The sequence below is a fragment of the Hoplias malabaricus genome, chromosome 4, assembly GCF_029633855.1.
Source record: "Hoplias malabaricus isolate fHopMal1 chromosome 4, fHopMal1.hap1, whole genome shotgun sequence".
In the NCBI taxonomy this organism is placed as follows: domain Eukaryota; kingdom Metazoa; phylum Chordata; class Actinopteri; order Characiformes; family Erythrinidae; genus Hoplias; species Hoplias malabaricus.
The window spans coordinates 37,873,955-37,899,644 of NC_089803.1; the positions used below are offsets into that span (position 1 = coordinate 37,873,955).

General features: G+C 38.7%; 1 protein-coding gene across 7 annotated transcripts; it reads left to right on the forward strand.

Moving 5' to 3' along the window:
• Window positions 1-1,946: 1,946 nt before the first annotated feature.
• LOC136693947 (von Willebrand factor A domain-containing protein 5A-like) lies at window positions 1,947-25,336 on the forward strand. 7 transcript variants are annotated; one of them, XM_066667232.1, is made up of 20 exons: window positions 2,421-2,503; window positions 8,931-9,047; window positions 9,136-9,237; window positions 9,399-9,601; window positions 10,035-10,257; window positions 11,728-11,894; window positions 12,064-12,178; window positions 13,014-13,189; window positions 13,273-13,361; window positions 13,501-13,645; window positions 16,258-16,337; window positions 18,076-18,190; window positions 18,779-18,937; window positions 19,355-19,461; window positions 19,755-19,972; window positions 20,092-20,142; window positions 20,356-20,406; window positions 20,782-20,963; window positions 23,033-23,156; window positions 23,582-25,333. In XM_066667232.1, exons 4-20 carry the CDS (start codon window positions 9,503-9,505, stop codon window positions 23,659-23,661), a joined length of 2,181 nt encoding a protein of 726 aa, XP_066523329.1. In that variant the 5' UTR covers window positions 2,421-2,503; window positions 8,931-9,047; window positions 9,136-9,237; window positions 9,399-9,502; the 3' UTR covers window positions 23,662-25,333. The 7 variants fall into 7 exon arrangements, with proteins under 7 accessions (XP_066523323.1, XP_066523325.1, XP_066523330.1 ...); XM_066667226.1 differs by lacking the exons at window positions 8,931-9,047; window positions 9,136-9,237 and adding an exon at window positions 1,947-2,207 and having other exon boundaries at window positions 23,582-25,335; XM_066667227.1 differs by lacking the exons at window positions 8,931-9,047; window positions 9,136-9,237 and adding an exon at window positions 2,291-2,309 and having other exon boundaries at window positions 23,582-25,335.
• Window positions 25,337-25,690: the final 354 nt, after the last annotated feature.

Genomic DNA, 25,690 nt, shown 5'->3' on the forward strand with positions numbered 1-25,690 from the left:
ACTATAAACTGTACTGACATGTAACACCATATGGACTATCCAGGTGTTTGGGTATTGAATGTAGTACATAGCCACTATAAACTGTACTGACATGTAACACCAGATGGACTATCCAGGTGTTTGGGTACTGAATGTAGTACATAGCCACTATACACTGTACTGACATGTAACACCAGATGGACTTTCCAGATGTTTGGGTACTGAATGTAGTACATAGCCACTATAAACTGTACTGACATGTAACACCAGATGGACTATCCAGGTGTTTGGGTACTGAATGTAGTACATAGCCACTATAAACTGTACTGACATGTAACACCATATGGACTATCCAGGTGTTTGGGTACTGAATGTAGTACATAGCCACTATAAACTGTACTGACATGTAACACCAGATGGACTATCCAGGTGTTTGGGTACTGAATGTAGTACATAGCCACTATACACTGTACTCACATGTAACACCAGATGGACTATCCAGATGTTTGGGTACTGAATGTAGTACATAGCCACTATAAACTGTACTGACATGTAACACCAGATGGACTATCCAGGTGTTTGGGTACTGAATGTAGTACATAGCCACTATAAACTGTACTGACATGTAACACCATATGGACTATTCAGGTGTTTGGGTACTGAATGTAGTACATAGCCACTATAAACTGTACTGACATGTAACACCAGATGGACTATCCAGGTGTTTGGGTACTGAATGTAGTACATAGCCACTATACACTGTACTGACATGTAACACCAGATGGACTATCCAGGTGTTTGGGTACTGAATGTAGTACATAGCCACTATAAACTGTACTGACATGTAACACCAGATGGACTATCCAGGTGGTTGGGTACTGAATGTAGCATGGAACCACTATAAACTGTACTGACATGTAACAACAGATGGACTATCCAGGTGTTTGGGTACTGAATGTAGTACATAGCCACTATAAACTGTACTGACATGTAACACCAGATGGACTATCCAGGTGTTTGGGTACTGAATGTAGTACATAGCCACTATACACTGTACTGACATGTAACACCAGATGGACTATCCAGATGTTTGGGTACTGAATGTAGTACATAGCCACTATAAACTGTACTGACATGTAACACCAGATGGACTATCCAGGTGTTTGGGTACTGAATGTAGTACATAGCCACTATAAACTGTACTGACATGTAACACCATATGGACTATCCAGGTGTTTGGGTACTGAATGTAGTACATAGCCACTATAAACTGTACTGACATGTAACACCATATGGACTATCCAGGTGTTTGGGTACTGAATGCAGTACATAGCCACTATACACTGTACTGACATGTAACACCAGATGGACTATCCAGGTGTTTGGGTACTGAATGTAGTACATAGCCACTATAAACTGTACTGACATGTAACACCAGATGGACTATCCAGGTGTTTGGGTACTGAATGTAGTACATAGCCACTATAAACTGTACTGACATGTAACACCAGATGGACTATCCAGGTGTTTGGGTACTGAATGTAGTACATAGCCACTATAAACTGTACTGACATGTAACACCAGATGGACTATCCAGGTGTTTGGGTACTGAATGTAGTACATAGCCACTATAAACTGTAATGACATGAAACAACAGATGGACTATCCAGGTGTTTCAATACCGAATATGTGTTTAAACGGCAATATCGCAGCATTAAACAAAAGTACAAACCCTAAAACCCACGTGAACTCAGGAAATGAAATTTTAACCTTTATTGTTCGTAATCGAGTTGCCCGATGCAATGAACCACGTTATCCTCTCAGTCTCTTCTCTTCAAATGTGCGGGTTCTAACTGCGCATGAGTGTTGACCCTTACAATGCTCCTCCCTGCCAAAAAGCCCCGCCCAAAAGCACACCCACAATAACACGTCATACTCGAAATCCCTGGCTTTTAGTGACAGCCAAAGTGGCAAAGTGATCTGATCTAGTTCCTATGAAGAGCACGGGGTTTATGAGGTGTTGTTGATCTCTCTCTCTCTCTCTCTCTCGCTCTGAGTGTGTGCGTGTGGAAGTGGACGTGGAGGATATCAGCCCCGGCCTCTCGCTGTAATATCTGAATATAAACAGCTGCTAAATCACTCTGAGGGGTCTGTGAGCTCCGAGTCGGACTCTGAATTCACTCACATTTAATTCAACACCACTGCAGCGCTCAGAGGAACCTATAAAAGTAAGACTTCAATTTAACTTTCACTTTCTCGGTTTTCACCCACCACAACACCACCATCTGCTGCGTTTTTATCTGTTTTGGAGTTCACTGAGGAGCAGAAAGGTCTGGTTCTGTTTACAGTTTTCTAACCGTTTGTTAGTCGTTACTGAGAGATGAGTTAAACCTCGCTGTAAACAACGCTGATAAACAGTGTCTGTTTGTTGTTGAATTTAGGTCACGCCCACATTGTGTCACAGGATCTTCTGAAAGAGACAAGATGGTGAACTGTGGATTATTGACCAACAAAAATGAACCTGGTAGGTCAACGCTCTCGCTTATTTTAAAGAAAATTTAGGTTATTGTACTTGTTCCACAGCAAATGCTCCTGCAGTTGCATTTTGTTCCTCACCTTTGACTTCTCCAGATTTTACAGAATCAACCTGTTCCCCCCAGGGCTTGCTGGGTCCCATTCTCCAATAATAATAATACATGTAATGTCTGAATCAGGGGCGATTCTAGGAACATCATAGTTATGACATAAAACTATGTCATTCATTTTTTTTTACATATTTTAGCATAATTATATGATAATTTATTTATGGGATATTTTTGTTTGCAAAATTAGAATGATGCAAACATTACTACAAGAATTACACAAACATAATAAATATCAATACAAAACAATCACAATAAAATCCAGAATGCAATTTAATAAAAAATAATTTTGCAAAAAAGTATTATGCAGGTTTATATACGTTCCACACACATTTTTACTGCAGTTAAGCTCCACTCAATTAAATTATTCAGAACCAACTGCATTTTACACAAAGCACATTATACAGAGCACAATAAATATATCACAGACGCTACAAATCCAGTCACAACACAACAGAACCTTTCTTTAGGACCCTGAAATTTGCTGCACTTCTAAAAACACAGAACAAAAGCCCCGTTAGTAACTGATTCCATGCGCATCACCAAGCAGCACTGGCACAACAGATTACACTCGCAATTCAAGTTTTTATGGAGTATTATGCTTTATTTCCTTCACAACAAACACCAGAACAGCACCTAAGCATGAGTTGTATTGCATTTAATAAACTCAATACAGTTTGGTTTAATAGTGGGTGTAGAACACAGGATATTTTAATTAAAAATGTCTCGACAATAAAAAGAAACTTGATGTGTATCAGACTATACACGGAAGTACAGATTGGAGAGAGGTGTTTACAATTTTGGCAGCTGTCAAAATAGCATTGCCAAACTTCTACTCCCCGTATAAAATCCTCCCCTGGAAAGACTAAATTAGCAGATAACATATACACACCAAGACATGTCACCAAAATAAATTTGATGTGTATCAGGCTTTACTGTCCAGGGTTTTGAGCATTGCCACTGCCCCTGAAATTATACTTGTTTTTGGAGTGTATAGTCTGATACACACCAGCAGTCAGAAATGATGCAGCAGTTTTCAGGGTCCTCCAGAAAACCTCAGATGTGTTGTGACTGGATGTGCAGCATTTCTCGACTAGCATTGTGTTTCTGAGCTTGCATTTGTTTTCTGAACTTGCATCACATTTTTTAATGAAGGTGTTGTTGTTTTGATGGATGTGTTTTTTGCTTTTGCAGCTTGTTTTAATTTGCAGTGGGTTTGGAGTTTCCTGGCCACCCTACACCTAATGAAATCACTGGCTACATTTCAGATTCCACTGGGTCTGGGTTCGCCAAAGGCTGTGAAAAAACAATGAACCATAACTTACTTCAGTTGATGATTGAACAACAACCTGGTTTCCAGATTTGCTCACAACTTTGTGTGGTGTTGCGTTGAATGGTGTTGTAAACTTGTCCACTTTGTTTTGTTGAACCAATGCTGTGTCTCCTATGTCCACTTTTGAGTATGGGGCTCCTCTTCTCTCATCTGCAGTTTAGCCTTTCATTTTTGTTCAGCATCTCTGTCACGAACATTTAATGATGTTGTGTTTGACTCGCACATGTCCGGTAATTTACCTCTTATTTTTTGGTTAAACAGGAGTTCTGCTGGACTTTTCCCTGTAATAGGATGCTCAATAGTGCGATAAACGGTAACATATTTTCTCAATTCTCGCTTCCAGTCCAGTCTTTCTGCATGAGCAGTCCTATTTCTTTTAATCAGTATTGCATTTTTGCATTCTACTTCTCCAATGGCCTGTGCCCATTTTAGTGTTGTTTTGATATGTGTGATTCCATTTGTATCACAAAAGTCTGAACAAATTTGATTTGAACTGTGGTCCATTGTCTGATTTGCAGGTAACTGGTAGTCCATGTCTACTGAATATAGATTCAAGACAGTCAATTACTTTGTCACCGGTTGTGGACGTTAAACCTCATATTCATAATAGCGACTGTAGTAATCTACTACAACAAGGATAGAGTGGTTTGTTGGTAATGGTCCCAATGGTCCCACTCAGACTGGGGAGAACACACCAAATTCCTCACAGACAGTCACCCGGAGCAGGAATTGAACTCACAACCTCCAGGTCCCTGGAGCAATATTTTTCAGCTGCTTTGTCCATGCCAGGCAACCACAATTTTGTTCTGAGGTGCTGTATTGTCCATAGTATACCTAAGTGTCCTTCATGAGCTAGTGCCTGTGCTTTTGCTTGAAATTTTTCTGGTAGCACAAGTTCCACACAAAACTATGCATACTATTACACACAGTTCATTTGCAATAGGTGCGTAAGGCTTGCAATTTTCAAAATGTCCATTCTCAATCTTTTTGCACACTTCTGCTAATCCTGGTTCTATGGCAGAAGCTTCCTCTACCTCTCTTGTGGTTAGTGATTTGGGTGTTGCATTTACTATTATGAATCTCACATACTCCGACTCATGTTTGTGCATCTCCTTTTGTGTCCCCTTAGCAAATAGTCTGGATAGTGAGTCTGCAATGTTTTGTTTTCCTGAAATGTATACGACGAGGTAGTCATAAGATTGTAGTCTGAGAACCCATCTTTCAATACGGGCACATGGTTTGGATCGCTGACAATATATGACTTCCAATGGCTTGAGGTCGGTAACTAAGTCAAATTTTCTTCCATATACATATGGATATAGGCTTTCACATGCCCATACTACTGCTAAGTCTTCCTTTTCGGTTTAAGAATACCTCCGCTTACACTCTGTCAAGCTATGGCTTACATAGCATACTGGCACCTCCTCCCCATTCTGTTTTTGTACTAGCACTGCACCTAGACCTATAGGGCTTGCATCAGCTATTACTTTGGTTTGGGCTTCTTTGTCGAAATACGCTAAGGTATCTGCTTTTGCTAACTCAGATTTTAAAGCTTGAAATGACTGTTTTTGCTTTGGCCCAAATTTAAATGTAATCTATTTTCAAGTCAAGCACCTTAGTGGCTCAGATAGTGTTGCAAACTGTGTTATGTATCTGCTACTGAAACCTGCTAGTCCAAGAAAGCACAAGAAAGGGTAGTTGAGATAGAGATACTTAATACTTATACTAAAGAGAGAGAGAATTACTAACTGATTAGAAAGATAGGGAAATGAGACAGAGAGACAGACCAAAGGCCCACACAACGCACAAGGAAGGGAAATGTCCACCAAAGAAAGTCTGAGACACAGGAACATAAATACATACTACTGACTAGGAACAGCTGTGACAGATAACAAGGTGGCAGGGCTACAAAGGAGCTAAGGCAGAGACACGGGAGACCGGAACAAAAACAAAGCAAAGAGCCATGTGCTTCTACACACATGGCAAGCAAAGGAAACAATCACAGCAATTCATGACAATGTAATGGAAATAGTATGCACACGTTACGGTGGCATAAGCACTACATAGCAGAGTCAGTGATAATTAGTTATTATTTGATTAATAATTAATTAGTTAATTCATTTTGCTAAGCTCCAAGTTTGGGAGTCATTAAATAATATGTAGTGTCTTTACCTGTCTAATTTTAGCTTGGACAAGTAGGTCATCATGTTAGATGACATTAAATATTATATAGCAGAATTATTCATTCATTCATTCATTATCTGTAACCGCTTATCCAATTCAGGGTCACAGTGGGTCCAGAGCCTACCTGGAATCATTGGGCGCAAGGCGGGGAAATGCACCCTGGAGGGGGTGCCAGTCCTTCACAGGGCAACACAGATACACACACACATTCACACCTACGGACACTTTGGAGTCACCAATCCACGTGTGTTTTTGGACTGTGGGAGGAAACCGGAACATCCAGAGGAAACCCACGCGGACACGGGGAGAACACACCAACTCCTCACAGACAGTCACCCAGAGCAGGAATCGAACCCACAACCTCCAGGTCCCTGGAGCACTGCGACACTACCTGCTGCGCCACCGTGCCGCTCATATAGCAGTATTAGCTGGAATTAATTATTATTAATGAATTATGCTCATTGACCCGCTGTAGGTTCTGGGCTCTTGGTCCTGAAGCTGTGGTCATCACTTTGAGAGTCTGAGGTCTCCTTCATGCTCTGGGTGGCATTGCCATCTGCATATAACTCGAACGACATCTGCCACCATGTCCATCTTGGTCCAAGAGTCACTGGATCCGTGTAACAAGCAAATGGTGATAGCCCCGGCTTGTCCATGTCAGCTTATTATTTTATTTATTTATTTATTTTTTAACTAATCAAACCTTTGTTTTCACTCACAAAAGTGTCCATTTCAGCATCCTTGTCGCCGTTGTTGTGTGTCCGCATCAATACTATAATTAGATTTGACACTCTGAATTAAATCAACGTAATTTATTGAGCGTAACAACTCACAACTTGCCGTCCTTTCCTGCGTACAGCTTACAACCCCTTTTATTTGCTTTTTCTCCTGCTTCATCACGTGACCAATACATAACATATCTCTGTAATTTAAAAATCATCTACAGTTCATCATTCTGAACAATTATTCATTTTTCTTTACAGCATTTTAGTGCCCTACTAATTAGTTGAAAGCTAAATTTGCAGATGATTAGCATTTAAATATAGAATATAAACATTTTACACAATTTAACTGAAGTAAGTAGGTTTTATATTGTTGAGAATATTGACTACAAACTTTTGAAAAATGATTCTAAACTTCTGAATGGTAGGTTATATCTATATAGATTCATAATTTTACGAGATGTTAAAGCTATTTCAACATATTTACAAAAGGAAAACAGAAAAAAGAAATGCACACATTAAGTCCAGCAAGTCCTTTGTATTATCAGCAAAACAGCAGTGGTGGACAGTAACAAAATAAATGTTATTCGTTACTGTACTTGAGTAGTAACTGCATTTTACTGGAGTATTTTAATATATATATTTTTTATTTTGGCCAACTTCTTACATTAACTTCACAACATTTCCAAGTCAAAAATCTTTTTACTCCAGTAAATTGGAGTAATTTTGTCTTATGTGTGCATAAAAAAAATAAAAAATTCAAAATGAAGGAAGCGCGTAATCACACCAGTTACAGTGCGCACTTGGTTAAAGCGGGTCATCCTAGACAGAGCTCTCCAGTTCAGCATGCCAGCAGGAGTGTGTGTGCCAAAAGGACAGAGGAAAATCCGAACCTGCCACAGCACCCTGTTTGTAAAAACAAACTTGGTAGTACACAGCAAACACTACCTATGTTCTAAACTGTCTCCACATTTCAAACACAAGGCCAATATTTCCTCTCATTTTACATTTTGTCTCTGGTCATGGAGATTTTTAGAAGGGCAATGGGGCTTTTTGGGTCCGGTAAAATATGACATTAACTATGATCACTTTGTCATTTCATGGCTGCAAGGCACTAGGTTTATAGACCTGGCAGCAGTGGGTTTGGACTGTAAAATGAATGGACAGAGGGCAGGATGACAGGCCGGACCTCAGAGGGCAGGATCACAGGAGCTCCATTATCATTCATATTCTCTGTTTAAAAAAAAAAAAATCACATTCTGCTAGGGTATGTAAATTTATGAGCACAACTGTATGTGCTGCTTATTAGATATTTCAATGTTTTATTTTATTTCATTAATCATACAATTTGGGCAGTTATGTTACTGAAATATTGTACAATAATGCCATATTTTGTAGATACATACTACATTAGACACTTAACTGATATTTTGGATTTAAAAATTACAGTTTTACATAGCAGTGAATGTTACTTTGAAACTAAGGTTTTTCAGGTCATCATGTGCCATGAGTGAGTCATTTTTACACTCAATATTATAGACTACACTGTGACCACTTATCTAATATGTTGTTGTTGTTGTTGCAGGAAAGACAGTGAAGACCAACAGAATGTTAGGGAGGTGATCATAATATTTTGACCAGTGGCGATTGCTCTAAGACTGCAAGGGAAGCTCAGCTTCCCCTAAAATGTCAAAAAATAAGTGATCAAATATATACTGTTGTGTGTACATGTCATTGAATAAATATGCACTACAATGCGCTCAACTTTTGTTCAGAATCAGCTTCTTATCACTGGTAAAGACGCAGCTTTCCTCTCAATCATTCCCCCAGTTTCACAGTGATTTAAACAATGAGGACGCTGAGCGTTCACAGAGTTCAATAGCGAAGCAGTGAAGTGCAGCGAAACGAGACGAGTCATTGAATAAATGCTGGGCTTTGTCCCGCCCATCAGACACTCAGCGTCTCTGGGGGTCTATGGGGCAGTGGGCTGGCCTCGGCTGACCTGGACGCTCAGCTTCTGCATGATGATTGGATGATCTGTCTGAGGCTGAATCCCTTTTTGATTGACAGCGAAATGAGTGAATCAGCGATCCTTTGGTGTAAAGATCCGAAGGGGCATTACATTTTCATTCTGTTCTGAGCTTCCCCTCCTTGAAAGACCAGCATCCGCCACTGGTTTTGACTGATGTATGTAATCTCATTTTAAAAGTACAGAACTGTAACTTTATTACTGTTTAAACTGTTGATATAACTTCCCTTCACCTTTACCTTCCAGACTTTCAGAGAAGCATTTCAAAACTGAAATGTTTTCTGTTTGAAAAATAAAAATTTTAAGTTAAAATCTTCAGGCATACAAGGAAGGCTGGAGCTGGTGAAGGTAGGCTTAGACCTCGAGAACTAGGCACTGTGACTATTGATGTATAATATACAACCATGTCTCATTTTCTGTTAAGCATTTTTGTGATGTGGTTCCATTTTTGTGTAAAATCATTGGAGTTTGAATTGCGCAACCCAAACTCCTACGTTTTTCTTGTCCAGTTCCTCTGAAGAGCATAGAAGTGGATGTACTGGTTCAGGGACATGTAGCTACAGTGAGCTCCACACTGCAGTATGCCAACGAAGAAGAGAGTGCCCTGGAGGCCATGTTTGTGTTCCCTATGCCTGCAGACGCTTCTGTCTGCCACTTCAGTGCAAAGATTGCAGACAAGGAGATAGTGGCGAAGGTGAAGGAGAGAGAGGAGGTGAGTCAGAGTCACCTACAACTTGGATGATAGAAATCAAATGTAAAATATATATATTTAAAACTCATTCAACTAAAATATTAATTAATTAATTAATTAAAATATAGAGAACATTTTAAATCTTAAGACAATTCCTGTGAATATGAATATTTGCTGTAGTTAGTATTTTCTTTTCATTTTCTTTGATTATTTAAATAGCAGATGGTTTGAGCTTTTGAGACATTTGTAGTGAATTGAAAACAACACTGCTTCCACTTGGAAACACAGCTGGAGATATTTAGATAACTTTAGATATTGAGGATACCTTGAATAATAAACCAATGCACTAAACCTTTCAGATCTCACAGACACATTCAGTGTCATTACATTCTGAGTTGAAAAACATGGAAGCTGCTGTGCTTCAGTTTTGTGGATTTGTGTGTGTGTGTCTCAGGCACGAGAGGAGTATGATGATGCGATCGCTTCAGGAGATCAGGCCTTTCTGTTGGAGGAAAGTGAAGAGAGTGTGGATGTGTTCAGGCTGAGTGTGGGGAGTCTTCCTCCAGGACAGAGTGCTGCTGTCACCTTTGTGTACGTCACTGAGCTCTCAGTGCAGGCGGATGATGCCCTGCGCTTCTGTTTACCTGCGGTACTGAACCCCCGATACACACCACCAGGTACCACATCAGAACCGGTTTTATTCAAAGTTTTATTCAAACCTGAATATAGCAACCTAAACCCACATGTTTAAATCTGGCTGTAGCATGACAAAATTCTGTCTCAACCTGATCCAAACCTATCTCATTTTATTTAGAAAGAAAATGAAAATATGAAGAAAAAACAGTAAGAAACACTGAGACAAGCCAAGTATATCTAAGTATAGGTTCAGTTGAATCAACTCAAATTGACTTGATCAGCTTTTCTTTACTGAGATATACACAGTACAATTGTGTTGCCAGGCCATATATTATAGTAGATAACTTGTTTTAGTTTAAGGAGTCATGCTGAATGTGTGCATAAGAATATGGCTATGCTGTTATTCTATTTTTGTCGGACCACCTGCCGGGCTGATCAAGAAGAGGCATATGCTGACTGACACTTAATGTTGAAACGTGCATGTGCGAGTAGGAACTGATAATTCAGCCGTATTCACAGAGAGAAATTAAGGTGGTGCCACTACACCGTCTGTTGTTAGTTCAGCCATATTTCACATTCCAGTTCAAGAACTAAGTTTGGAACCATTCGGCAGTGACCAGAGGTCACCTTTTCCCTTTTACTGGGGCCTCGAACAGAAATGTGTTGAATGTTGTTATGGTAATATTTATCATAGTCTCTTCTTTAAGTTTGGAGAATGTTTCTGTGACCCAGCCTTTTCTACTCTATATTTAACAAACAGAAAGTCTTCTTGTCTGTCCCTACAACGGCACGAATACATGGACAAATCTCACCATTACTGACTTTCTGACAAGTAAATTACATTTGCACAGCTTTTTGTTTAACTTTACATGAAAACGGGTGAAATCTTCAGATTATTAAAGTCAGAACACCACAGCGAGGTGTTACTCAAAATAAACAACGCTGTGAATTTGTTACAGCACAGTTTAATCAGTCGGACCCTTATAGAAATGTAAGTCATTAATAAATAACTAGTTTTAGCGATGCCCTGCTCCTTTATCAAGTGTATATTACTTGGTTGATAAAATGTTAAGGTGTTTGGTTTTAGAAATGTTCAAAAGCAAATAATAAACTTATTTTACAGTTTATTACTGGTTATTATTGTAAACAAAGACATTGATATGAAGCAAAAAAAGCTTCTCCAGACCTTCCAATGACAAGGGTTTTGGGCTTTCCTGCTTCTGAAATGTCAGAAAAACCCGTGACAATGGCTACATGTTTCTCTTTGCTCTTGTTACCTTAAAATTACAGTTTGAAAATTATTGTGATGTGTCACTGATCTGTAATAGTAAGAACAGATCCTCTGCCTTTGCTACTCTAGGCTCAGCACTGCAGAAACTGTGCTATGTAACATTTGAATTTAGGACAGTACTGTAAAAGTGAATTACACTCTGCAACTGTAGGGCATGCCCAGGAACACTTACCTAGAGCTCCTTTAAGGAGCCCTTATCTGTGGACCCTTTTTCTCTCAGGTACAGGTGGTGGAATTGTGTCAGAAATAACATCAACGCCATCAGATATTCCTTACTCTCTCTCTCTTACTGTCCATGTGAGTTCTCCCAACCCCATCTCTAAAGTAGAGTCCAAGTGTCCTCTTGAGCCTCTGCAGTTCCTCAACACGGACCACACCATTGCAAAGGTATGTGTTTTTAATAATGTAAGACAGATGTGATGAAGGTGTATATTTTCATCTTTACTATGTAACAATAATTGACACTTTGACATCATGGTTAAAAACAACATTTTCAGATATTCACACACTTTATTTGTGTGTGTGTGTGTGTGTGTGTGTGTGCGCGCGCATTAAGGTGAGTCTCTCTGCAGGTCATAAGTTTGACAGAGATGTTGAGCTGTTTCTACATTATCTAAACACCCACCAGCCCACTGCTATAGTGGAGGCAGGAGATCTGACAGCACAGACAGGTAAACCATGAACCGTTACACTAATAATTGAATGTATTTTTGACAAGTTTCCTAGTTATTGTTTCTATATCTTTCAAATGTGTACCCATCCGTAGCTCTTGCAGACTTAAAAGTAACATTAAGTTAATCTTAAACACACAGATGTATATCATCACTGTCCAATAAAAACATGCATCTCCAAAAAAGTAACTTTCAGTGGAAGTCAAAATAAAACATTTTGTCCCGATTTCTGAGCAGTTCTATTGTTTCATTCATCATGAAATATCCACTCATTAAGAAGGACAGCTGCTGTTTTCAAATAATGAGGAAAACTAAAAATCCATAAACAAAAAAGGAGATACATGTCTTTCTTTGTACAGAGATTATGTTACTACCTATTTGAATGAGTGAGTAACAGGTCAGTTCCAGGTAGGGGTTTGCATCAGAAAAGTATGTACAGTGTAAACTGAGTTTAAAGGTACAGTTCTAGGGTCTTGAGGTCCTGGATTCAAGCTTCATTTCAGGTCTTTATTAAGAGTTTAGCATGTCATCCATGTGTCTCAGTGGGCTTCCACTGGGTGCTACAGTTTTCACCAACAGTATGACACACTTTAGTAGGTGGATAGGCAGTGTGAAATTGTCCACTAATGTGAATGTATGAGTGACAGTGTGAGTAATAAGAAACAATTTTCATATATTAATTGATTTGTTTAGAACTGCTATTAATGTCTTTCTTGGATTATTTTCTTCTTTCTTTTATTATGTTTTGTTTCTGAAGTTTATTTTATTTATTTATTTTTTATTTTAAATTTAATTAATTTATTTTTTTTTTGCTAACCATTCTATTTTTCTTTAGGAACTCTAATGGGAGACCTTGTGGTCATGTTAAGTTTGTACCCAGAGTTCCCTGAGGCACTGATGTCATCTGTATTATCTCGTGGTGAATTTGTATTTGTAATGGACAGATCTGGCAGCATGGACTGTCCAATGCATCACGGTGACCATGCACAGATGCGCATAGAAAGTGCCAGGGTAAGAATTGATTGTAGCTTTATTTGGAGTATTAAAATAAAATAACTTTGTTGAATATAGTTTTTAATGGTCTTTGTCTTTAGGACACTCTGCTCCTGCTGCTAAAAAGTCTTCCTTTGGGCTGCTACTTCAATATCTATGGCTTTGGTTCAGAATATGAATCTTTCTTTCCGTAAATAAACATTTAAAATATCACATTCAAATGAAAATATAACACAGTCTCAGTTCATAAACTGAATTTTATAAGGCTGGAAATGATTTAGGACTGTGTTAATTTGCAGGACTGTTCTGTGTGCATTTTCTGTCTTTAGGAACAGTGTAGAATACACTCAGGAGACAATGGAGCAGGCTGTGAATAGAGTAAAGGAGATGGGAGCAGATATGGGTGGCACAGAGATTTTGCAGCCTCTAAAACATGTCTACAGCCAGAAGTGCATTCCTAATCATCCCAGACAGGTAACATCATTTCTTACCTGATGATTTCTTGTTGCATGACACCATTAGTACAATCCAGGGTTTCACCCACACCTGTTTAGCAAAACCCAGTTTAGATTTATTTTAATGTGTGCTACAAATGTAAAGTTTTGACTAAAATAATTTAGCAGTAGAACATGACAGGGAGTGTATTATTGTGAAATAACAGCACGGCTGTGATTCAGCGTGTGCTATAGTCCATATCAGCCGTGCTGTTCATAACGCATGACCTTGAGTGTTCTTTTGCTTTTATACAACAGTTTGGGTAATAAATCACAAAATAAATAAACAGAGTTCTAAAAAAGGCATCAAACACATTTATGAAATCCTTCTGCCAAATTATAGTTTCTCAACAAGAAACTCTACTGCACTGCATCAGATAACCGTACTTCTGCCCAAAAGAGTCTTTTTCTAGTATAGTGTGCTCAGTTGAACTGTAGCTATCTCAAATTTCCATATGTTCCCTTTGTAGTACACCATACTTGTAGTACACTTAGGGAGGTAACTTAGCTGTTTCAACTAGCCTAAAGCTTGTAATATGACACTATCCATATTGAACCATGGCTACATGACTTAATTTTAAACTTTTTGTGTTTGCTTTTAAACCCACTATTATGCTTTAGATGTAATGTTAGTGCACTATGTAGGGAATAGTGAATAATTTGAGACACGCCCTGAATGTGCAGCTAAAACTCCTCAGGAATGCTAAAAACCGTTACAAAGACTGCACCTCCGATGGGCTTTCTCTCCAGTGGTATCAATTTTTTGCTGTTCGTTGTTCTTATTGTTTGTTTTGTATTTTTAACCTGGCTTTGCTCTTCAGTTGTTAGTTTTGTTTTAGTTTGTTAATTCATAATTTCAGATCTCTTTCAGATTAAGAATAGTACTTGGTTCATTATATTCATTCATTATCTGTAACCACTTATCCAGTTCAGCGTTGTGGTGGGTCCAGAGCCTACCTGGAATCATTGGGCGCAAGGCAGGAATACACACTGGAGGGGCGCCATTCCTTCACAGGGCAACACAGACACACACACACACAATTTTCAGTCGCCAATCCACCTACCAACGTGTGTTTTTGGACTGTGGGAGGAAACCGGAGCACCCGGAGGAAACCCACGCGGACACGGGGCGAACACACCAACTCCTTACAGACAGTCACCCAGAGCGGCAATCAAACCCACAACCTCCAGGCCTCTGGAGCTGTGTGACTGCGACACTACCTGCTGCCGCTGCCGACTACGGCCACCGTGCCGTCATTATATACTTTCATTTAAAATTACACTGATTAATGTCTTTGACAATTAACACAAAGCAAAGATACTAAACACAAAGGCTAACACAAAATACAGAAACTTTGAGACTGAACCCTGGACAGAAGACTGACAATGACCCACAAATAAGAAACATAGCCACAGGCTATAAAAAGACACCACAGACAAGAAACTCCTGGGAACAAATCACGTGATACTAGAAAGATGAGGGAAGAGTAATCACATGACTAGAGGAAACATGAGGGCAGGAAGATCACATGACAAGGAAACAACCAGGAACCAAAACAGAACACGGCACAGAAACAAACACGTTATGCTGGGATCAGGCTACACAAATTTAGCCGGATTTTGGCACGATTTTGTTTTATCTGACAAATTTCCAGTGTTGGAACTGAATTTGGGTGACACCACGACAAGAAATCTAGCATGTTTGAATTTTTTTGATCATGTCGCCTAGTCTGACATATCCTACAGCATGTTTTTTGACGATAACCAATAGGAGAACAGAGCGCTGTCTGGCACGCATCTGAAAACACAGAGAAGAGAAAGAGGGAGGCTGCTGCTGTAGCTGTCAGGTGGAAAAACATAACTGAGGAAATGCTCTTGACATGTTAACACATTACCTCAAGTAATAGAAACACTGAACTCACGCAATGACGTGTATGAAGAATGGTCTGTGTCAAACGTGTAGTGTTGCCAGTCTCCTGAACAAGACACGACACAAACGTATAGTGCTAATCTGACATAGTGAACATCATGACAAAAATATCGTGTAGTCTATTCCAGGCATTACATACCACCCCTGAAAGCATGCAAGAAACAAAACAGAAACACCAAGCAAAGAACCAAATTAAAGAAACCAAAACACATGAAACCTATTACAAAACCATGACAAGAGTCCTTTGAAGGCAACGTAAAACAAAACAGACAATATAAGACGAGGTTCATAAAACAAATCAGGCAGCCAAAAAAATGATCCCGGGAGCTGTACAGGAGATGAGTTAGAGGATTTGGGGTTTTTTTCTCCCTTAATAATAAGAACCTTCATTTAAAAACTGTATTTTGTGTTTACTTGTGTTGTCTTTGACTAATATTTAAATTTGTTTGATGATCTGAAACATTTAAGAGTGACAAACATGCAAAAGAATAAACACTTTTTCACACCACTGTAGTAATAACAAATGTATTCATAGTTTGGTAATGTTAGTGTAAGAAAAATAAAAAAATGTTCTGCATTGGATCAAATCTGTTGCCACTAATACAATGATCATTCTATTTATTAAAACTATATTAATCAGAGATTCTTCTCTTTATCTGCAGGTGTTTATTTTCACTGATGGAGAGGTTTGGAATACCAAAGAAATTTTTTCCCTTATGAGGGAAAATGCAGATTCCCACAGGCATGTGTTGTTCAACTCTTGGAAATGTAGATTGCTGGATTTGAAAAGTTTAAACTAGAAAGTTAATTGTTTAAAATGTTTATGCAGTATACGTAAGACTCAAAGGATGGAACAGGATTGTCCTCCAAATTTTGAAATCTCCCTGAATAAAGGCTCTGATCCTGGATTTCTTTGAAATCCAAAAAATATATAGGAAGCAAGAGACCAAATGTGACATAAAAAGACCAATTTAAATGTGCACATTTAAAAAAATTGAACTCAAAATAAATCCTCTGTGTACTGTTCTCTCAAATTGCTCAAGCCAAGGTGCTCTCTCTCAGGATAATTTTACTCATACTCTCTGAAAACACTACTGGATAAATGTATCTGCTCAGCCATTCAAGTTTGACAAACAGACCCATGGAATGCATAGTTCAGGTTTTGGAGGTGTGTGGTGGTGGAGGTATATCTATGGTGTGTAAGCACTTACCAATAAATACCTTATCTCTACCTTGGCACATGTTCATTTAAGCAGCAGTTCTACTCTAAGCATGCCATCGGATTCTGGGAGATAACCATGACCTCAGACATGAAGATGCTGTTTTACATACCGACTGCTTTAACACTTGGCTGCAAACTATGCAAGTTTTCACTGAAGGCATACAAAGCAGCCAGAAAGACAACCCACAATATATCAGGGAACGTGATTATATGCCTTGTCTAGAACCACAAAATTAGAGTTACAGTTACTAGCTCATGAAATAAAAAAAGGACCTGGGAGTTTGTTACTTCCCTCAAACACATTTTGTCGATCTTCACCATGATCCACATCGTTCCTTCTGAAGCCTGGTTTTGACTATCCAGTACATTCTTCTTTCCAGAACTTTGGCATAAACTTTCCCAGGGAGGCTGATATGTGTGATTCCATGAATATTGAAATGCACTATCCAGTCACCTTTTTTTAAAAAAAATGGGAACCACTACCTCTATTGTAGACGAGTGTCGGCCAAGGCATCCCCCAATATTGAGGGCCTCCAGCCATTCTGGGTGAATTTCTCCAATCCACTTTAAAGGCTTTACACTAAAGAGCTTTCAAAATATCTCAATGACATCTGCCAAAAAAGGAACCTGACACCCCAGACACCTCTAGCCCTACCTACAAGGCATGTCTCTCAGCTTTAGGAGTTCCTCAAAGTGCCCCTTCCAGAGCTTGACAAAACCTTCAAAGTTCAGTTTCACCATCCTTGCTGAGCACAGATTGAACAGTGTCCCCATCCCCCTCCTGATCTATCAGTGTGTTTTCCAGAACCTCTTTAAGGCTGCCCAGAAATCATTCTCCACAGCCTCTCCAAACTACTCCCACAATCTGGATAAGTCAAAACTGCAATCTTTTATCCCCAGTTAGACTATAATTGAGTACTTAGTATTTAAGGATTAATAATTGTTTATGTCATTTTTATGTAGAACATTCTTAAGGGTTTACAAAGTTCATAAAACATTACTGTCTTTACAAGTACATATTGTACATTGTAATATATGTGTATATTAGCAACACAGTATATTTTGAATTCTGACTGAGGAGAGAGAGAAAACTGATTTGAAGTTCAGCCAGTCTGATATCCAGACTTGTATCCCTAAAGGCCATACCAGCTTTTGTTTAGAGTTTTATTTTCTTACCCCAAACACATTGTTATAAGAATTACAGAGTGGCCTTATAAATGATGTAGATATAATGACTGAACCGTTGTTATTTGAACAGGTGCTTCACATTTGGGATCGGTGAAGGTGCGAGCACTGCCCTCATCACAGGAATGGCTCGGGAGGGAGGTGGCCACGCTCAGTTTATCACAGGCACTGACCGCATGCAGCCCAAAGTATGCAGCGCAAAGCCAGGGAGAACTGTGTCGAATAGCAGAAATAATATGAATCTACTCTATAGTTGTGTTATGAAATAAGATTTATTCTCTGTTATATGAACTGGCAGTAATATATTCAGCTGATTGTAAGGATAGGTGTCAAGGGAATGTTGGGTGCACATGCAGAGATGGTGTATAATGAAAACACTAATGTTAACATGAACATAAAACTAGAACCAAATAAAAATATAGAAACAACAGGAGAGGAATTAGAATAGAGGAAATCATGCAAAATGGATTCCTAAGTATTACACTAAGAAAACACACCTACCGATACAACAGTTTCTGTAGGCATGTGAATGAATGTGTGAGTGTGTGTCGCCCTTTGAAGGACTGGCACCCTGTCTGATTGGGCTCTGGACTCACCATGGCCCTGAACTGCTTATGTGTTTACAGCCAATGAATGACTGAATGATGTTCAATTTGTAAAGCAGTGAATTATCAGAAATGTATAAAATGAAATTTTAAAACTCTTCATGCTGTTACATCATCTGAATTATGTTGAAGGAATTTGAAAATATCTTTTCCTTTTAATCTTTATTCTAGGTAATGCAGTCTCTACGCTATGCTCTACAGCCGGCTGTGGTTGATATCACTGAAGAGTGGACAGTTCCAGAGGGCATGTCCACCACCCGACTGAGTCCACCCATTAATGTACTATTCCAGGGTCAAAGGGCACTGATTTATGCCCAGCTGAAAGGAAAGGTGAGAATTTTTTATCAAATTGTCATGCCTCCCTTAAACATGACTGAGGCTTTAGCCATTCCTGCCTCCAGAGACTCCAATTCCCAAGACTTTTTTTTAAGTCTCTACTTTTAGAATACAGTGGTGTCTGACATGTTTCACTAATAATCTGTTGATATGTGCAAAGTGACTTTTCAAAAAATAAATAAATACATATAAATGCTACCAGCAGCAATTTACTAGTTGGCTTAGACCAATGTTATCCTTGTTGCATGATAAAATGCTGGCAAAATGAGAATCAGATCACTTTTAAAGTAATAATGGAACTATAATGAATCAGTTCAACTTAGGCTGTTTACTTTTTAATGGTTTGCTTCTGGACTTTTTTTAAACTATTGGCTAGAAACCAGTCTCAACCCCTTCTTTCTGTGTTTGTAGATTCCAAGCTCAGACTCTCAGGGCTCTGTAACAGTGAAATACCGTCTAGCAGATCAAGAAGTCACCAACAAACTTGGATTCTCTCTCAAGCCCGCTGAGAATACTGGGTAATATTCAGTTACACTCTATGACCCCCCCCCACCCCCCACCCCCCCCACTGTCTCAAAGAATGTATTTTATTTCATTTCTTGTCCCTCTTCCAGTACTACAATGAGATGATATAAGATAAGATGACAATAGGTTTAGCTGACTTCAGGATAAACTGGCCAGTCAAAACAAGTCATCCATCTTTTTATAAACATTTGATGATAAATATACCATGTTAATTTGTTGACTCAATACCTGCTACACAAGCTAAATTGGTAAATAGCACTTCTGTGACTTCACTGTGCGCGTACAGACTGTCCATCCACAGGCTGGCAGCTCGTGCTCTGATTCGCTCCCTGGAACGAGAAGAGCAGACTGAGGGAGTGGAGAAAGAGGCTTTAAAGGCCAGAGTGGTGGAGCTCAGTGTGGAGGCAGGAATGAGCAGCTCACACACGGCCTTCATCGCTGTTCAGAAGAGCAGTGGAGAGGCTGTGAAAGGACCACTGCTGAGGAGGAGTGTGCCTACATTTTGTCAGTGTTGATTTCACATTTTTAAGAATTTTTAAGAGAATTTCTGCTGTTTTTGTGCTTTTACCTTGTGTCTGTACACACTTAGATAACAGTATGCTGTGTTTATATGTTTGTGTTAGGTATGTCTGATATGTCTGGTGCAATGGCAGATTGTGATTATCTTGAAATTTGTAAGTAATAAAAGAATTATAGGTTGTTGTTTTTTTTTATATACTGAAGAAAATATTAAAGTGAGCAACTGCCACTGAGGAGGAGTGTGCCTACATCATGTCAGTGTTGATTTCACACTGAGTTTTTAAGAGAATTTCTGCTGTTTTTGTGCTTTTATCTTGTGTCTGTACACACTTAGATAACAGTATGCTGTGTTTATATGTTTGTGTTAGGTATGTCTGATACGTCTGAGGGAATGGCATATTGTGAAGATCCTGAAATTAGTAAGTAATAAAAGAATGATAGTTTTTTAGGTGCCTTGCACAAGGGCACATCAGCCATGAATGTTGAAAAACAGTCATGCTGTATTTCGTTCACTCCCTCCACCTCCATTTTTCCTGGCAGTCAAGGAGATTGAACTGCAGATTGAACTCATTTTCTAAACTATAATGTGTCAAGTACGCAATGTAAGATTCTGTTACTAAACCTATTTTAAGCAAAGCCATCTTGATGGGAGGGATCTGCTCTTAAACTTTAAATTATTAAAAAATTTAAATTATATTCACTCAACTTAATTCATGCATTCAAGTTAGACTTTACAGTTGCATTTAAGAAGCTGTGAATAAATTAATCCCGTTTGTCTCTGTTTTTATTTCCAGCATATTATTCTGACACCTGTGGGAAACCTATGGAATTTTTACAAAGTTTGCCAACTGTTGAAGACACCCTGCTGCAGCTTATCTCCCTCCAGCAGGCTTCAGGCTGCTGGGAAATGGATGGTGCACTGATGAAGGTGTTTGGAAAAACAGAAGAGGAAGCGGTCAAGCGGACCCCTGCACAGGTGAGTGTGGGCATGTGTCTAAGGAACACAGATTTCATAACACAAAAAAAAAATCTTTTTAGGGATCTTTCTTTGTAGTATGGTAGAAAAACACTCTTGAAGTTTGAAGTTTGAAATGTTTATAGGTTATTTTTTGTACAAAAGGTTTTAAATATAGTATCAACTGCTTTTGAGTGCATAACTGAATAACAGCAGGGTATTACACAAAGTAGAATTTATTATTTTAGCCTGCTAACTTAAGCCCAAATACAAGGACTATCCAATAGGAATTTTCCGTCAGCTCATTCATTCATTCATTAATTCATAATGAATAAATATTCAATAAAAATTCATCAATAAAAATTCATCTGTAACCACTTATCCAGTTCAGGGTCGCGGTGGGTCCAGAGCCTACCTGGAATCATTGGGAGCAAGGCGGGAATACACCCTGGAGGGGGCGCCAGTCCTTCATAGGGCAACACAGACATACACATTCACTCACACACTCACACCTACAGACAATTTTGAGTCACCAATCCACCTATCAGTGTGTGTTTTTTGACTGTGGGAGGAAACCCACGCAGACAAGGGGAGAACACACCAACTCCTCACAGACAGTCACCCAGAGCGGGAATCAAACTCTCAACCCACAGGCCCCTGGAACTGTGTGACTGCGCCACCGTGGCGCCCTTTCCCTCAGCTCTGTTCCCACTGAAAAGACAGGACATTGTTATCTGGCAAAAGTTTATAATTACAGTGCACATTTCATCTGCTCTAAACACAAATGAGGAAATACATCATCCAGGCTTCACACAGAAAGCATAAACTTAAAAAAAAAAAAAATTCTTTGTATTTGCTCATTAATTTTGGGATCTGGAGCCTACCAAACCACAAACTGTGAAATAAAACCACCAAGTCAGTTGCTGATTTGTCTGAGTAAGAAAACACTAAATAAAATTAGATCTGATTTTGTTCTGCTTCTAACATCAATTACTGAGACTTTAGATTTGTACGTGCAATCACAGCACTGATCCTGCATTTATGTGAGGGAGCTAAGCTAAAGGTAAACTTAAATGAAAAAAAAACAAACTACAAGCATGGATAAATGAGAGTAGTCAGCAAAATTGACAGAATTGTCAGCAAGAATGGAGAATGAACAATCGCAGATTCTCTTTTCACTACTATGCGCTCACATTGGGGTAAAATGGTACTGGGCATTTAATGAACAGGCACAGCAAACAGCAATCCTGACCATGTGAGAAAGGTGCTGTGGTGCTTGTTCCTTATGGTGTTTTACCCAAGGTCTGTTACAGACATTTAATTAACACCCCAGGGAACTGTGTTGGCTTGTGGGAACGTGGTTTAATATATTTAATATGTTCCCCTTTAAAGCCTATGTGAAAAGATTATCATATCATTATCATATCACATTTTCTTTGATTCACAGTCAAAAAATATTGCCACTGTGGTGGTACCCACAATGGTACATGTGCCCAGTTTAATCTCCAGGACTGTTTTTTATTTATTTATTACATTCTCTTTCTGGAGAAGAGCATGTAATGTATGTTTTGAGAACAAAACTGGACTCTTGCCCTTTTAAAGGGGACTTCTGCAGTTGTGGGGAATGCTGTTCTTTCTGGTTTGTCTTTTTGAAGTGGAACAGTATGTTGGAGGCTAAAAAATGATTGTTGTTTGTATGTGGCTGAGGTTTAACTTGCAAATGGTGAGGAAGAATCCTTACACTTTTATAAAAAGTGTAAATTGTGAATGTCACCTTTAAAGGTACATTTACACTCTTTGCACCTTTGGGAACAATAATATACCTGCACTGTACCTTTTTTTCTGAAAGTGTACCATGAGGTATTTATAAGTGAAATTCTTGGCAGAGAAGGTTTCTGAGCTTGTAAGAATTCCAGGTATTATGTTGTAAAATCTTTACAAGTGAAGTTCACTGAAACCTAACTGACAACTGTGACTAGCCTAATCTGTTTGCGTACTTTTAAGTGTTTTACATATATACGAATTGTTTAAATATATTGTATTAAATGTCATATATTTATGTTGTATGTGTTGTGTGTTTATGTATTAAGGTGGATAAGGGAGTCTGGGCTACAGTTCTGGCTCTGATCTGGTTAAATGGGTTTAAGATGGATGCTCAGATTGAATGGCAGTTCGTGGCCATGAAAGCAGTGACATGGATCCGCAACCAGAACGGTAAACTCACTTTATCCTGAAACAACTGTTGAAAAAACAGTTCAAAATACTTCAATCTTATTTAATATTCGAGTTTAGTTAAAGGTGCACTAAGGAATTTTATTCTCTATTGCTAAAAATGAACAGAATCAAGAACATTATTCAGAAATAATTATTTTAATAAAAGACAGCAGAAGTGCATTCTTTGACTGAGAAATATTGTCTGGGAAACTGCACTCTGGACTATGGCTATGCTGCGCTTGTTTGGCTGCTGGAGGTCCCCTTTACTAATGTACAAGTTCATTGCTCAGGATTTGGGATGTATGACCTCTGGTGGCTGGGTAGGTTACCCACTCTAAGACAGGCCCTAATGCATCTGCCTCAAGCATTAATTCAGGTCCATGATTAGGCTTGTTTTATTGTATTGTATTCTGTTTGTGTTTCAGTGGTCAATCTCGCTGAATGTGTTCGTGTGGGTAATGACCTGCTGGGCTGCCAGGTTAAAGAAGACATCCTAGGACTCTAGAGTATTCATGTATGCATTCCGTAGATTTGCTATGCCCACTGGAGCCAGCACTTTATTTACTCAACTCTGGTGGTTATTTTGATAATGAATTAAACAACTGGCTCCAGAATTAGTTCTATTTGAGTAAATTGACTGAATAATATTTGAAGTGGTATTATATGATGGTATTATATTATTTTTATTTTTATATATCATCATTGAGAAGTAGTATACACAGCTTTAACAAGAAAACCACTGTATTCAGCAAATCCACATGCACAGTTACTCTGTCTTTCATAATGTATGCATCACAAAGACTTAGATTGTTTTGACAAAGATTCAGACCTAAATGAACAAACTATACCTGTGTAACATCACAGTTTAATTAGGAATCAGCTCAGTCCAGTTTTCAAGCTTCATAAATTCTGACTCTTCAGAGTTCTAAAACACAGCAAGCATGGGCTCCTCTAAATACAAATGTCAAATCTGAGAACACATAAGACAAGCCACGGGAAAGCTATAAAAAGAAAGCCAAGTGTTTCGCTTGCAACATCCCCTCCAGTCACTGAATAAACCCTCAAGACATAAATGTTATTTCAAAAACAAAATCCAATATAATTTAAAATATATAAATATAACTTTACACCTTCAATTTTTAAATATAGCTATTAGTCCCCATCTCTATCGCCACTTAACCCTGCACCACTCTCTTGTAGCTCAAAAGACTTGTCCCTGAAATTGACAGGATTGTTTCCTTTGGTTTATGATGTAACAAACCATGTCTGTCTAAATATGTCTGTCTGCACTTCAGTTTCAAAGCTGAAATACTCAGCTGTGGTGTTGACCGTGTGTTTTACGGCTGATACATCTAACACAGTGGTTCCCATTCCCGGTCCTGAAGTACCACTGCTCTGCATGCTATGTTCTCCTTGCTCTAAAACATGTAGCTCATCTCAGGAGGGGCTTGGTAATTAGTTAATTAGTTGCCTTAGCTGTTTTTGAGCAGAGGAAATTTTCAAATATTTAGAGCATTGGTACTTCAAGGCTAGTAATGATCATCAGTGATGTAATGTATAAACAACACCACACAGACATGTTAAAAGGGCAAATATATTGGTTTTCAATTAAGGATCTTTGAGCTGTGGTACTCCGACATTACCTGCTGAGCCACCGTGACACCTTGTACTATTAATTATTAGATAAAATAAATAAAGTACATCAGCCTTGTCCCTGTCCTGTGTTCTATTTCTGTCATGGTGTAGCCTTGGCCTGTTTCTGTCCCATAAGCTGTGCGTTTGTGTAGCTACATGCCTATGTTTTTGTTCTGAGAACACACTTAACTCCTCACCGACCGTAACCCTGAGGTGAGGTTTGAACCCATATCCCCAAGACCCTGGAGCTGTGTGACAGCGACAGGTCTACTGTGTCACCCTGTGCCTATTTTTGAAAAGATATATTCATATGTCTTATTAAACATGTTCAACTTTGAAATTTATCAAAAGTGAGTGGAAAAACACTATGACATGAATTTAGTAATTAACCCAAATTCAGGTGCATAAAGAATGTTTAGAACCCCTAATTTATTTTATTGTTTGTGAAAATAGAGATTATATAAAAATGAAGCCCTCTGTAATGACGGATGACACATGGCACATGCTAACTGTGGTGTCATGCATATTTTCCTAAGCCTAAAGGGATTAAAATGTCTGTGAATGAACAGAGGTGATTGATGATTCATTGGTAAGGATTGCACAGTGTGGAAAGGGTGGGTTTCTCACAGCAACAAAGCATGAAAAGAGGAAAAGTCTAGCCTTAGTGTGGTCCAATGTACAAAGCCACGAATATATTCATCAGAACACAGTTTTCTTGTTCTGCTCTGGGAAACCACTGGTGGTTTCAGACATATAATTTTCACATTCTCCACTTCATAACTTTAATGTTGTACAAGATATATGCAAGATGAATGTGTCATATGAAAGATGGATCTGTCCTCTTTCCATTGGAGGGGTGCAATTTATGTAAATATTAAGACAAATAATGAGGAATCTGC

Coding starts and splice junctions, on each gene's coding strand:
- LOC136693947 (XM_066667226.1), top strand. CDS start 2,464: ATGGTGAACTGTGGATTATTGACCAACAAAAATGAACCTG. Junction 18,938..19,354: donor ATGCCCAGCTGAAAGGAAAG/GTGAGAATTTTT, acceptor CTGTGTTTGTAG/ATTCCAAGCTCAGACTCTCA. Junction 23,157..23,581: donor ATGGATCCGCAACCAGAACG/GTAAACTCACTT, acceptor TTTGTGTTTCAG/TGGTCAATCTCGCTGAATGT.